General features: G+C 31.3%; 2 protein-coding genes across 3 annotated transcripts; one reads left to right on the top strand and one right to left on the bottom strand.

Annotated features, from left to right (window-relative positions):
* Window positions 1–1820: 1820 nt before the first annotated feature.
* On the top strand, window positions 1821–3622 carry LOC149486552 (uncharacterized). Its single transcript, XM_089698317.1, has 3 exons — window positions 1821–2247; window positions 2446–2661; window positions 3040–3622. The coding sequence occupies exons 1-3, from the start codon at window positions 1962–1964 to the stop codon at window positions 3192–3194; spliced, it is 657 nt and encodes a 218-aa protein (XP_089554443.1). The 5' UTR covers window positions 1821–1961; the 3' UTR covers window positions 3195–3622.
* On the bottom strand, window positions 3410–15658 carry oys (lysophospholipid acyltransferase 6). Of its 2 annotated transcripts, XM_089698292.1 has the most exons (10): window positions 15198–15658; window positions 14631–14770; window positions 14205–14282; window positions 12564–12655; window positions 11944–12191; window positions 11645–11777; window positions 11056–11273; window positions 7789–7989; window positions 5775–5926; window positions 3410–5611 (listed from the first exon to the last, which is right to left on the bottom strand). In XM_089698292.1, exons 1-10 carry the CDS (start codon window positions 15279–15281, stop codon window positions 5434–5436), a joined length of 1524 nt encoding a protein of 507 aa, XP_089554418.1. In that variant the 5' UTR covers window positions 15282–15658; the 3' UTR covers window positions 3410–5433. The 2 variants fall into 2 exon arrangements, with proteins under 2 accessions (XP_089554418.1, XP_089554419.1); XM_089698293.1 differs by lacking the exon at window positions 14631–14770.
* Window positions 15659–16289: the final 631 nt, after the last annotated feature.

The raw sequence follows: 16289 nt of genomic DNA, 5'->3' as shown, positions 1-16289 counted from the left end.
ATTACAGTAGTATAGAGCGCGTGTATTGCACAAATTGCTTTGTGCACATCGTAGGCAGATGAGCTATAGATACTTTATAGATGTGTGTGTGACCAATAGGTATCAATTGCGTGTTGAGCTATCGATAAGTTATGTAAATAAATATGTATCTTAAGTAAATTTTATGTTAAATATGATATTAAAGGAGAAATGTATGAATAAAGTATAAATATGTACCTAATTTTAAATTGGTTTACCAACTGAATAAAGTTTGTTTATTCCATTTGAATATTTCTTGTATTAATTATAAGTACTTTAAAAAAATATGTTTACTTGGAATATCAGAAAAACGTGAGTACTTTTTAAATAATAAAGTTAATAAAATAAAAGATCGGGTTTAGTGCTATTTCTTTAATAATAAATCAAACAATAAAAATAATGTTTTAAATATGTTAAATAACAATAAGAAATAATTAATAATTTAAAATGATAATACATATAATAAATATTAATAATTTTTTTATTTAATTTTATCCATTCTACCTAAGCATTCTACTATCAAAATCTTCAAAGTCAATTTAGCGGTTTAGAAAATATATCTTAACATTACATACTTACTTACATTAACATAACATTCGCATTCATTGAGAAAGTGTATCATACAAATCACACCACAAATTTATTTATAATACATTTTTAAAAGAGTTTTAATTTTAAAGTTAAATAAATAATTTATTAAAATATAGTTCTTCTATAGTCGAGCCAATTTAATAGGCAACATTTGACGTCTATCAATTTTATCTTCGAAGAGAGGTAACCTGATCAAAAACATCGATTAAAGTGAAATAATCGATACGGATTTTAAACATTTGTCAATCGAATTTATTAATTTATGATGATTTTTATTCACAAGTAATCAATGCATTCTATTCTAGATGTCAGATTTCGATTTTTAGAGTAACGTCTCTGGTATTTAAAAAGAAAAAAGGTTTATTGACACAAAATTGTAGCGACGTCAGTTCTTCAATTCAGAAATTGTTTATTATGTTTAGAATGGTTTATCAGTAAAATGAAATCTTAAAATTACTTGTATCGGTCATTATTATTATAAATATGTGATCGTAATTGAAAAAAGTTAAGCAAATGTGCAGTTCTAACAAAACGAAATATCATGTTATTCTATGTTGTCGTTACTAGGTTACGTTGTTGAATTTTGTTGAACTGTCAAATGTTGCCTATTAAAAATTAAAATGGCTTTACTATAGTAAACTTTATATCGAGTACAGCGTTGGTCAGGTCACATCACTACGATAACGTGGCGGCAGTGAGGCGCGCGAGAGAGCCTGCGCGTGTCCGCCTTCCACCTCCCCTTCACCCCCGCGATGCTAGATTTATTTTCATAAAAATAAGTATAACAATCGACTTACTGATGAAATGTGATACTGGATTTCAATTTTGTGCATTTTCTAGTATCGTTTTTGCAAGATAGAACTGCACATTTCACCATGTTTATTCGTAAATATGAATAAAATTCCAGAGCAACGCACTTCGACAGCACTCAACCACGACTACGAGCGCTCGCGGCGGGAACGTCGTGTTGTTCCCACCTGTGCCTACTGTTCCCACTTGGTTGTTATCACTCTATAGATAGTATATATACTCTAAGGGAATAAAGAAGGGATTGACGAACTGTGTCAAACGACTTTGTTTTAAACTATGTAGTGTCGTAGTGATATGCTTATAATATGGCGTATGGTGAATGAATACCTTATATAACTCAAAAGCCCTGTATCCAATAAATAACAATGACAAGACGCAACGGATATATAGTATCTGTGAACGGAACGTTTGCTTTTCAATTTTTCAAATTTTATGAGCGTTGTTTGAACTTGGTGATCAAATTTGAGAAATAATTTGTATTTTGTGAAATTAATGCATACTTGAATTAATAAAAAGTTGTGTTATATAAAATTATTTCAATCATGAGTGGTATCGAAGATACTTGGGACGGATTAATTAATGTGAAAGATTTAGAAAACAAAGCTGTAAACTTTGAAAAAAATTTAACAACATTATCAGAACAAGTAACAAACGTTTTAGACGAATATTTGTACAAGCAAAAACCAAATATACTCGAAAATAAAACATGTAGTTCAGATGAATACTTACAGCATCTCGTTGAAAGTAACATTAATTTAAAACAAGAAATTGACTTGAAGTTATTGGATTTGACTCAAAAACAAAGTCACTATATGAATTTCAAAGAAGGTAAAGTAGTAGATTTTATAGCATTAATAATATTGACGGCTTGTATTGAATGAGCGGTTATAGCCTCTGTTGTAGACTATGATTGGATTTAACCAAAATCTATTCTCGGTTTTTTTCTTAAACCTATGTATTGTCTCACAAGATATAAATTATTTTGTACCATTTATTGAAAATATAATCTCAAAATGTATATTTCAGAGCAAAAACTGTTAACCAAAGAAATTAAAGAAACCCATGAAGCCTTTTTGATGGCAAGAAAGTATTATAAGAAGTTTTTAAATCTGTATTACACAATTGAATCCAAAGATATGGAAAAGCAAGTTATTTTCATCCAATTTTTTACTGAATCAAAAAAAGATGTTGAAAATTACTCGATTAGACTACTAAGAGAACCAAAAATAGGAAAATACCAATGTAAGTGAATTTATTTATTTAATTGATGAAAACCTATTTACTATTTAGTAAATTTGATATTGTTACAATTTGGAATATAAGTTCAGTGTTATTTTTAAATTTTTAGAATGTTTTCAAGTAAATAGTTTAATGTCTTTTCCTTTCTACAATAAAATTGTATTATTACTTCTCATAAATATGATTAGAATTTATTTAAATACAAAAATCATGTTACATACATGGGTGATTCAGGTTGCCCAAGAGGCGATATACCTCTGAGTCACAGTCTTGCCTGGTACATCTTTATAATATAACTAGATGCAGAAACAATTTCACATTTTGATCTTTTTATGGATGTAATGTATGCAGAATTTTAATCTTTTGCCTTTCTTTTTACAGTACAAGGAATGACACCAAAACTAAAGATATTCAAGGATATACAATTGATACTAGACGAGAAAAATGATGTGCCTGGGATTTTGTGTTGCATAAGAGATGAATTCAAATCTATAAGAGAAAGCAAAAAACTAATAAGAATGAATGAGAGACAATAATTGTTTCCAAGTTCAAGTAACTATTTAAATTTGTTTCTTCAATGTTTAAAACCTTCTTAATGACAATAATTTACCAATAATTATAAATATGTAATAAGAAATGTTAATAAGTAAAGCAAATTTGCAAAAATCAAATGTTTGATTTATAAAATTTCCAATGTAAATATATAATAAAAATAAGGTAGATTAAGATTATTACAAAATAAAAAACAATGTAATAAAATAAAAATTTATTGTAAACTATAACAACCATTACATTCAGGTAATTCAGTTTTGAGGTAATTTGATATATTTTGTGTATAAAATTATATATACGTATAACATTCTATTTTTAATGGCGAAAACAAATACTGATTAAAATCATATTTCTGGTGACTTGGTAAACATAACATCTTAATATACTCCTTTGTAAATTTTAAATAGTCATATAATTATCTTTTATATTCAAAGTAACATTGTGTTGATTAATCATTGCCTACATTACTTTAACATATAACTTAATTAAATAAACTTTTACAATTAATTAAAACTAACAAAATTGGTGTATTTGTAAATACCTTCTTCTATCCTTTAACTAAATAAATAAAAAAAATACAAACTTATGAGACTCTTGAAGATTCTTGTTTCTGTTAAATCCTGGTTCAGAAAAATAGGAAAATTTTGTTCCCATATTATGTATGAATAAATAATTTATTTAACTATATAATGAAGATATTGCTTGATTTTTCAGTATAAATTCATGATAAAGTTTTAAATATTACATGTGTATATATGTATATATTATATTAATTATACAATATAGCTCTTATTAATTCAATTTATTTCAAGGTCAAATTTGAATAAAAGGTTGAAAGACAGCAAAAATATTGTGCCCATGTATATTTTTCAAATTACATTTTTTATTATTTATATAAAAAAGACGGGTTGCCACTCCAGGAGTGCCGACAGAAATGAAAACTTGATTATTAACGTTCAGCATGTTTGATATCCATCCGTCTTACGCTTTTTCGATGGTCACGTGTCCTGAGTCCTGACGCGAGTTTAAGATTTTATACCCAACGCCACTAAAGAAGTTTTCACTTCAATAATAAATTTAAAATATTATTCATTTTAATGAATATTTCTTAACTATTAAACGAAAATATTTATGTGACTTAATAAATTAACGCTTACGATAAAGACGCTTACTTATTACGAGGCCGAGGGTCGTATATCGTAAGTATTGGTTGTTAGCGATAATTAATGATGTTCACGCTTTTTTTATAAAGAATCGTTTTAAATATTTAATGTAAACCTCATTATTATAGCTATATCTTGTCCCTTATTATGTATCCTTGAATTTATTTATTATTATCTGTTTGGAATGACTTGTGTCTGTGAACTGCATTGTTTCCAAAAAGAACTATCAATTTATTTTGTGTCTTGCATTTTATATAATCAGTATTAACTCTTGTAATAGTCATTAAATGCTAAAGTTATCTATGGCTAATAAATCAAGCATAGATATAACATTATTTTTGAAATAAAGTTAATTTTATAAATTATTAAACAAAACATTAATAACTTAAAAACAGTAACTTAAAAGTAGGTACATGAACTTGTCAGCTAAATATAAAATAAATATAAATTGAAAACAAGCAATTTAATTTTGGTCAAATTGCCTTGTACCAATTAATGAATATTTGTTAGTTGCTCTAATATACATATTATTAATTATTATGTTCTATAAATAAACAAAAATTTAGGTAGGTACTAAGTTACAGTTTGTTATATCACCTTTGTAATTTTTTTACTTAAGAATATTATAAATATTATATTTTTACGTATTTGATAATACTGAGAAATATTTTTAGCAGAAATCAATTAAAAAGTAATTATAAAATTACATACTATAATAAAATATAACTAAAAATATAGTAAGGCTTTCTTTGAGCTTGATCAGCAATGCTACATTATTTTAATACACTTTTTTTTCGATATATCAAGAGAGCATACTTTTTTTATTCGAGTCTTTAGAATTGCAAAAAGGAATTTAGGTAATACACAAAATCATCGTGGTTTATGATAGGAATATGTACTTAAATATATTTAGAGCGTGGAATACTGTTGTTATACATATAGTAAATGCTTTTTCATAGATAGAAAACATCCAACCGTAATTGTTTCGGCTCATAAAAATTATAACCATACATTTATAAAAATCTAGATATTTATTATCTTCAATATTATGGTCACACATTTAGGACATTTTCAATTTACCATTGGCTTCTCCGTTGCTCTCAGTTGTTTTAGTTTCTCTGATAATTTTGGAGGAACCTGCTGATATGTCCGTGTTTTGTGCAGCGTTGATATGTCTGGATTTCGATGGCAATAATAGAGCGCCTAAAGCTATAAAGTGTAGCGAATAATACAAACGCCTGAAAGAGAAAAAACAAAGATGTTTGAGAACTACAAATATTTACAAGATTTGTCGAAAATTTTCGTCAAATTCAATTCAATTCAAGAGGAAAACGAACCCTTAAAATAATATAAATTGTGATGAGTCGATTTTTTAAATTTACATAATAATTTAGTGCTTACCCATAAAACGCAAGGCTTGGCGATAGATGCAGTAATACAAAAGGCACGGTGGCATATGTCATCGCAATTCGTGTCGTTAAAAACGAGAGCGAGTCATAGAATATCTTTTTCGGGCGGCTGTCCAAGAACAACGGGCGAGCGAATGTACGAACCTGTACAAATATTTATAAAGATTATAATATGTTAACCGTGTAGAAAACTTATTATATATTGTTGAAATTGTGTGATACATGAACTTAAGAAAATATTTTTTTTTATATACCTATACCTACCTATCAAGACGCTATAATCTATTGGTACGGTTGACGCAGGGATAAACATCAAAGCTTATCGCACACAGTTTCCAAAGAAAATATACATACAAGTATTGAGTCTCCTATAAAAAAACCAAGAAGGTGTGATAGTACCCCGGGTGTGAGCCGTCAACCGGCAGAGTGTGCTAACCAGCAACACAATTTAAAAAAAAGGGAGTTTACATTCAGTAATTACTCCTATGTATAGTATACAAGTCCTACGATTAATATGGAAGGAATTATTACACTCAGGGTTCAACAAATAATTATTGTTGGCTAAGAAGACAGGACAGTGAAGAACTTCCTATAAAGGCTTTGTCAGACAGGACGCGTACTTAGCGCGCGTCAGAGCGTTAAGTTGACGCCGCGATATGACGCTAAGATGTGTTCTACTACCATCGTAGAATACCGTCAAACAGAGCGCCGGCGCTAGCAGTACGCAACGCTCTGTCGCGGCGTTAGGACGCTTTAACGTCGGGTGTTGTATTTTTTTACAAATTTTATTTTAGCGTCGGCGTTAATAGGCGTAAAATAATAATAAAATACTGCATAATGACCGAAAATTTGATAGAATTGGTTAAAAATATCCATGCTTATATAATACGAAGGATAGTTCATATAAACTATAAAGATATATCAATTAAGGCAAAATTGTGGGCACAAATCGGAGAAGAAATTAATGAAACTGGTAAGTAAAAAATTCTTCCGACTCCGGAGTTAATATCGCTGTACCTTGTTTTGTTCGTAAGTAATAATTATGTAAACAACATGCAGCTTTAATAATATCAATTACTGTGTCCTAACGCGCGCTAAAGCGTTCTGTTTGACGAAGCCTCGCGCGACGTTAAAACAGGACGCTGCAGCGCTACTACGCAGCGCTAAAATACGCGTCCTATCTGACAAAGCCTTAAAGGTGAGGTCGTACGCGACGCTGCGCAGCCGCAAGCCACGCTTTCCTGTTTTTGTTGCAGCTCACATACTACGTGACCAAGCCAACTAGACCCTTTTCAACTGTGACGTCACCCGCCCATGTCTCGGGTACAGATAGCAAAAAATGTAACACTCGTAATATCACTGTTCGCTCTCCGCTATGAATAGTCTTATTTTTCCCCATTTCGAGGACTATTCATAGGAATAACAACACAGTAAAACTTAAACAAATAACAACAAAAAACTTAACAGTCAATAACAAGATTTAACGATTTCAATAAAAAGTACAGAAATAACTAGCGATGCGAAACATACGAATGCGTCGATGCTGCGAACCGTACTAAGGCGAGCGCGGTACCTGAGGCGGTAAGCGGGCGGGGAGGCCGCATTCCACCCGAGCGTCTAGTTGGCTTGGTCGAATAATACACACAAATAATTTACAGGCTTTACCTTCTTAGCCGCGACAGTGAAGAGTCCACCCGCAAAGAAGGTGAGGTGTTGCAGCTCACACACACAATTAACAAGCTTTACCTTCTTAGCCGCGACAGTGAAGAGTCCCTCCGCAAAGAAGGTTAGGTGTTGCAGCTCACACACACACACACACACAATTAACAAGCTTTACCAAGAAGCTTATATCTAATACACTGGAGATTTCAGTATGAACATTAAATTGTAACAAGAAAATAACTAACTACCTAAATAACTACCTAGGTGTGAAAGGGATAAAAAAACATACAGGCGTCATTCAACGTCATATTTTCTTGTTACAAGTTAAGCTTCTTGAGCTTTACCTTCTTAGCCGCGACAGTGAAGAGTCCCCCCGCAAAGAAGGTGAGGTAGTAGCCCGGGTGGAAGCCGTGCCACACGGCGGAGAGCGCGTACACGCGGGCCGTGCGCCACGCCGCGCCGCCGCGCTCGTACGCGACGCTGCGCAGCCACGCGTTCGTGTTCTTGTTCCAGCTCGCGATCGCCGTGCGGAAGTTTTGTGCGAACTGTCGGTTTTTTTTTTAAGTGAAACTTTTATTACATCGTCTCAAACGTTTTGGTCTGTGTAGCGCATGTCGCGTGACGGTCGAACCGTACGATAATTATCGTACAAATACGATAATTTTGTGCCTAAGTTTCACTTTTACCGTGGTTTCATGAAACCACACAACATTTTTTTGTCTTTACCAGTCATTTTACCATAATAGTCAAAAATGAAAGAGTACAATAGATTCGATTGCTCTGGCGAGTTAGTGATTGGTTGGTGTAAAGACGCTAGTTCGAATCTCACCTCGTGATCGAATATTTATAAAGCATTTGAATGCCATAAAACCAAAATATTTAAATATCAAATTCAATTTTATTTTCGTAAATTCTAAAAATAGCTTTTACTTTAAATATGTAAATTTAGACATTAAGTATATTGAATAAAAAAAAAATAGATTGCTGTAAAAAGGTTTTGTACATAAGTTATACAATTTTTTTATGATAAAACATCCATAAATTATAAGGGTATCATTTAAGCTATCACCAATTTAATTAGTTTTGTGTTTCATAAATAATAGGGCTTGTCCTCAAAATAGTAGATCTGTCACCAAAATGTAGTCACCAAACAATGAAAAATCAGTTCCACAATAAATCACCTAAAATCCTCAGATATAAGGTCTAGTACCAAATAAATGTTTTTGTATGTATTATAATAGATGTGTCCTAGTAAGTATTTAAGCAAACTAATTTAAAGAGATCACCAATAAATCATATTATGTTACTAGAAAATTGCATTAAGTTCAAATAAAAAATTAGGGTTGTCATCATCGTTTCAACCAAAAGATTCTGCTACTCCCAAGGTTCTAAATTTCCACTGGTAGTATAAATTATATTTAAATAAAATTTTTAGCAGAGTAGTAAATAAAACAATTAAAGTCAAAATAATTAATATTTATTGTTTAAAATAATTACCACTGAACAATCAGCGCTGGTTTAAAATAGCTGGCTTATGGCTAGCAGAATAGTAGATAAAACACTTAATTAAAGTTAAAATAATCAATATTTATTGTTAAAAAACCATAATCACTGAATAATCAGCGCTGGTTGAGGCCGGATTGGTCAATTTTTAAAGCGCGCCAATTTTTTCTCCGCCCCTTTGATCATTTTTTCATTAAAATTATAAATTGATGTATTAAATTGGTAACGAATACTATTAATTTAATATCTGAACGAAATAAAATGTTACTACTGTATTGGTGACAAAATATCAAATAAAAGGAGTCGCAGTCAGGGATCGATAATCGATTTATTTGGTGACAGATCTACCATTCTGAGCACAGAGCTATTATTTAAGTAACAAAACTGTTATTATAAGAACGAAGTTTATATTCATGTAATGCAATATAATTTTATTGGTTATCGATCTCTTATTTTACACATACATATTAACTTTAATTTGATAATTCATACCTGGGAACAATTTTTGTTTATCTGAGAACGAAAATATTTCGTGGTGATAGATCTATTTATTAGGTGATACAACTTGATGACAAATATAAATTTTGGTGATAGAAAATATAGTTCCCAAATTATAATAACCTTTAAAAAACTCATGCTCTGTTAAATAAATTGACCATTAATAAGAATTTATTATTACTTCAAACAGGTATAAAATGGTCCAATGACAAAAACCAGTTTTGAATTATTTTTAAATTTTTATGTTGATATGTATTATAAAAATTATCATGAAAATGTTCTTAGTTCCATAATCACATTTTATTTTGAACGAAGTAACAAAAAATATGACTATAATAATAAAATATCAAGTCTCATCCATACTAATATTATAGACCGGACTCTCAGTGGAGTTTCGTTTGCAAAAATCGCGGACCTAAATCTGACTTCTGATATATATTGTATAGATCCCAGACATCCTATAGACAGATGTTGCCAACCAGTTTTGTGGTCCCCCTGCCCGCACCCCGGTAATTAAATATGGCATACAAAGAAAAAAATAAAAATTTCCAAAAAATGCTGTGTGGGGTATCAAATGAAAGAACTTATTGAGTAGATCACGAATATATAGCATACTATATACATTTCTTACACTTTCTCTAAGATTTTTTAGAAAATTTACGAAAATGGTCCATTTTTGAGTTAACTTTAAACCACTATAGATTGAAAACTCATGAATATATTTTTTAAATTATTATTTTAAATAATTAACAATAGTCCATTGTTTACGATTCAATATTTCGTACAGTGAAATAGTTGCATGGGGGAGTGGGGGGAGCATTCAAAGATGGCGAGTATATTTTCAAGTTCATATAGTATATAGTTATTTTCATCAAATCCACCACATAGCTCACTTATATTTATATTACGAACTATTGAATCATAAACAATGGACTATTGTTAATTATTTAAAATAATAATTTAAAAAATATATTCATGAGTTTTCAATCTATAGTGGTTTAAAGTTAACTCAAAAATGGACCATTTTCGTAAATTTTCTAAAAAATCTTAGAGAAAGTGTAAGAAATGTATATAGTATGCTATATATTCGTGATCTACTCAATAAGCTCTTTCATTTGATACCCCACACAGCATGTTTTGGAAATTTTTATTTTTTTCTTTGTATGCCATATTTAATTACCGGAGTGCGGGCAGGGGGACCACAAAACTGGTTGGCAACATCTGTCTATAGGATGTCTGGGATCTATACAATATATATCAGAAGTCAGATTTAGGTCCGCGATTTTTGCAAACGAACATCTCCTTGGAGCCTGCTCTATTATAAATGCGAAAGTAACTCTGTCTGTCTGTCTGTTACTCAATCACGCCTTAACTACTGAACCAATTTGCATGAAATTTGGTATAGAGATATTTTGATACCTGAGAAAGGACATAGGATAGGTTTTATCCCGGAAATCCTACGGGAACGGGTTTTTCTTTGAAAACGCGGGCGAAGCCGCGGATGGAAAGCTAGTAATTTATAAAGAAGTATTACATTATTGTTTGTGTTGTGATTAATCATTATTCGTGTTAACGCACATTCATCGCATACTTTCTGGGAAATAACAAACCTCGAATCCAAAAACGTCAATATTCGACATTTTGTCCCATTTGGGTGTGCCGTCGTTATCGTAACCGTTGAAACCCATGCCAGAGTTGTTGCAAATAGCTTCGGAGAGAAGCCAAGCGTGGTAGTACTTGCACCTGACCACCAGGGTCGAGAGATACGCGTACCATAGCAAATATACCGCGGACCACGTCCTTTCTTCCGAAGTTGGATCGACTAAACCTAAAAAAATACGATTTATTTTTGTTTTTTTTTTAAATTGACATATAAGTTACCATTTAAAATTCTCGGAGAGAACAATTCAGATAATCATTCCAACCAAATTGTTGTGAATTAATTTGAGAAGTGAAAAATTTCAAAAAAAATGTTAATAGGCAAAAAACCAAAAATAAGTACCGTTAATAACGTAAATAAGTACGGTACATATTTTTAAATCCTCTAGTTTGATGAACCGTAGCCGAACAGTATTGATTATCACTCTAATATGAATTTTTAATTAATACCTACGATTTGCAAACTTATGTTACTTTTAGCAAGATGGAATTCTCTTGAATTTGGCAAACCAAAAAAAATAATCCTTTCATTGTACAGACCTTCCAAAACCTTAATAGAGTATTTCTGTGCCAGAGACAAGTATAGAAGAGCAGCCGCTACGGAACCAGCCACTTTGTACATAACAGCGCGACGGGGTGAGGGTTCAGATCCACTTGTTTTATCTTTTTGCGCCTAAAAAAATTAATGATTATCTTGGTACCTAGATATTAAATTTTATCAATTAGTATTTATATCAGGGACAGTACTTAAAACGTTTTTTATTTCGTTAATGTGTTACGTGACTTATATAGTCACGTAACACATTAACGCAAACATATTCATAAAAAGTAATAATTACCCCATCGACACGAGCGCCTTCAATAAAGCTGATATAATCAGGATAGAACACGACGGGTCCGCACATGAGCGTTTGAAAAGCTAACGTATATGCGAAATATTCGAGAGGCGAGGGTATCTTGTCAATTCTATTTTCATCTTTATTCGAACGTTCCGTAGTGTTGGAGTTTATTTCTTTCATAGACATAATGCTATCTTGCAATGAGTAAGCCAATGATGTCACCCTTTGCGTTATCACCATCAAAGGCCCTAAAACGAGAAATTTTTACAGCTTCCATAAATTTATCAAGTGAAGAAAGCTTGACAAATTGCTCTATGTTGATGAATAAAGACTGGAATAGAATATGAAACAAAACCTTGCAGATTAGGATTGGTACAATTTATTGCTGTGTTTTATAGACACGCACCCGCATAAATAAATATGTACCTATTGTGAAATAAATATTTTTGTACTCGTACAATAATTACAAACTATAATACATTAAACAGCTTGAATTTATCGTTGTTAATTCATTTTGTACTAAGGTTTAATGTAATTGAAGTCTTATTATAAAAATGATTCTCTAAAGTAAAATCAAAATAATTACAGATGATAAGTAAGTAGGTATAAAAGTTACATACCTGTTATGTCAAGTGAGTAGTCGGCGGTGTGATAAATTTGACGATGTAGGTGTATACACGATAGGTACAACATGGAAGCAGCTAATACAACGCTGTAAAAAATATAATTAATTATGAGGAATATATTACCTATATTATAATATTGAAATTTAATTATAAATGATGTAAGATGAGCAAGAGCTCATAATACTTTAATAAAATAAATTGCTTAAATTTACCTCACAAAGATATTCTTTGGTATTAAAAAGACTGTTGATTGATTTACAGTTCAATTAGTTTTCGATCAGATTTTAAGCCCCCGGGGTCAATTTCAATTCAGACTAGACAACTGCGCAGTTGCGCATTAGCTATGTAATAGTGTTTTTTTTCTATTCCATAACTTTCATATCCTGATGGGATGAAAGACGGACGTTACCGAGAAGAGATCTAACTCAAAAATTAAAGTATTAAATTCCTATTTCTTGATGGTGCATTTACACAATCGCTCAAATAGAGAAGCGAATAACGAACCCGCGTGAGTATTCACTGCGCTATATTCGTGTTAGGTAGTTAACTGCCGATATTCAGACGTACCTAATCAAAGAGAATAGGAATGTGTGAACAGTGGTTCGCGACGACACCTTTATACGAATGTTTCGTTAAATGACGAGGCGTTTTGAGAACACGAATGTATAAATGCACTATTAGCACAGCTATTAGGTACTTATTATATTAGGTAATCATGGGCGCGAAAATAGAGGTTTTACGTCTAAGATCTTTTATATAGTAGGTAGTATAAGACTGACCTGTTGGCTAATGGCTTGGTTGGTGACTCTGCCCTCCAAGCCAGAGGTCGTGGGTTCGATTCCCAGGCACGGCAAATATTTGTGTGATGAACATATTTATTTTCTCTGTGTATGGGTGTTAATCTATATATATATATATATATATATATATATATCAAACTCAAAGGTGACTTATATAGTGATCTATCAACGCACAGCCCAAACCACTGGACATATCGGGCTGAAATTTGGCATGCAGGTAGATGTTAGGACGTAGGCATCCGCTAAGAAAGGATTTCCCGAAATTCTTGCGGGAACGGGGAAAAACGGGGATGCACGTACAAAGTCGTGGGCGGAAGCTAGTTATCTATATAAGTATTTATTTCAAATTATAAATGTATGTTTATCAGCCGTCTGATTTCCATAACACAAGCGAAAATTTAGTATAGGATCAAATCATGCCATGTGTGAAAATTGTCATGGAATATTTATTATTATATTATACCAATCACAATTCTTGTTTGTCATTATAGTTATGATGGAAATTGAAAAGGGCATAATAGAATCTTCACACTATTTTGTTTATGAATAATAATTAACTAGATTTACTGATTTAATGTAAAAAATGTGTTTTGCAATTTAAATTGAGTAGCAAAACAAAAATTATTATCATTAAATTAAAAACCAAAAATGATATGAATTCATTAGACAAAGCTTACAATTTTTATTATATTTAAAATGAATTTTTATTATATTATATTTGAAATATTAGTACTTAAGTATATCAAACAATTATTATCCAAGTAAAGTTAAAGATTTTTTTTTAGTAGTATTCATAATATCTCAAAATTTTCATTACATTATTGAAAACACTTACTTTCCCATTAAATGTTGTGGAACAGTTTTGAGCAATACATATGTTAACATTGGAAGAACAGACAAATGTATGGCTTGCCTGGAAATAAAAAATGTGTTTAGTATGTCCATTCTATCATTTGAGTTACAAAGACAAAGTTAGGTACACAATATTACTCTATGTACTATAATTTACATATTTAAAATTGTTGTGGGTTTGAAACATGATTCAATTAATAATATAAGAATTCATCATTAATACTTAATACTATAGTGTGAAATATGGGATACATTACATATAAATTATACACCAAATGTATGAAAGGTGAATAATTTAGTTATTAGCCAGCATCTAAAATGTGTTTTAAAATTATACAAACATGAATCTACATAATTCGCCTGCAACAAATGAAATAATAGAAGCATAAAATAATGAAGCATAACTTACTTTCCAAAGCAGAAATATCCCATAAGCAAACCTATAAAAAGGCACACCATATGACGGAATTCTGGTGAAGCAAGTCTCAATGGTTTCCGAAATAGTCTTGCCAGGCATAGTGCAGCTATTTGTGATATCAAAAAATTAACCTAGCAAAAGGAAAATAGATGAATAAACAAAAACACAGTGCTAAGGTGAAAAGTATAGAACTAAAAGAAAATAATGTGTTTGTTTTCACAGAATTCTCTAAACTAGTACCTACCTACTTAAAAATGTGGCAAAAGTTACAAAATATTTAAAATGAAGTATTATAACATTATTGTTACAATGCTGTATTGTGTGTAATTATATATTCAGTTAAATCTTTCCTCTAAAGCTATTAAATTAATGGAATAGAAGAAATTAATTCAATTTAACATGCACATAATATCTTATTACTTAATTGCCATGCCTAATGTTTTTATTTACATCAGTCATAGGTATATAACAAAATAAAAATCACACACTAGCAGTATGAATTGGATCTAAATGATGTCGTTTGATTTATATAACTGTTATAAATGAACTGATACTTACTAGATCAATTGGAAGACCTATTCTATTGGATAAGAATGAAAATATTTTACTGCCGTCGTAAGAGTCATAGTAAGAGGAAGACATCGTTATAATTTTTAACAGCAGCACTTAAACATATATTGAAAGTACGTTATAATGCGCCTCCAATTTATGATCTTTCAAAAATGAAGATAATATATAGACACCAGGCACTAGTTGCACTTTCACCGCGCTTTATTGATACACAGTAATATATGCTTAACCAGTATAACAAGTTTTATACTCTAAAACTATAGCTCTATTCGTATCGGCATTAAACCGCTTCTTATATTCGTCGAAGTTACGTATGTTACGGCTACGCACACTGAACAGCACTCAATCAAATGATTGTTATTTGATCATTGATGAGGTTTATTGTCGCAAACTGTGTCAATTGTTTAAGTCAAAACTCCGAGAGTCAAAAATAAATAACAACTTCGACATGGACACTGTATATGATGACAGTGACATATCACTATATGCCACTGTCATAATAAGTGACTTTGACATTTTCTGTTTTTTAGAATGTATTTCACAGATGTACTAGATCTGTGATGTACCTGTACCTGTGACGTACGGGCGTATTCAGAAAGAAAGCTTGTAACTTATAAGCGCTTATAAGTTTCAAGCTTTCTTTCTGAATAATACGCCCGCTACGCTACTACGCTAGGGATCTATCAATCTAATGCTCTGTGGGCACACTGTGGGAATCTAAGGCTAGGAATATGTAGGTAACATAATATGTTTTATTTATTTCACCTCTTAATTATTATAAGGTGCCTAAGCTATTTTTAGGTATAAATATTTAATTTAAATACGTGTGGGTAACTTAAAAAATAAGTTCTTAAAATTACACTAGGCCACCGTGTGTATGATGGCTCATGAACTTGCTGGGGCCGCATTATGACCTGTTATTTCCAGACAGTTTACGGCATGAATTGGAACATAACAAGCCATGGTTATAGGTACACTATACAGTAATTATACATAATGCGTTATGCGGCCCCTGCCGGTAGTGAGTGGTAATCGATCCAACGATCTTCTACACTCAAAGCCAACGATCATTATTTTACA

This window comes from Colias philodice, chromosome 8 (genome assembly GCF_061535455.1).
Source record: "Colias philodice isolate Cphi_HAF_F1 chromosome 8, ilColPhil1 Martin Lab GWU primary, whole genome shotgun sequence".
NCBI classification, from domain to species: Eukaryota; Metazoa; Arthropoda; class Insecta; order Lepidoptera; family Pieridae; genus Colias; species Colias philodice.
This window is presented reverse-complemented; position numbering and strand designations above follow the sequence as displayed.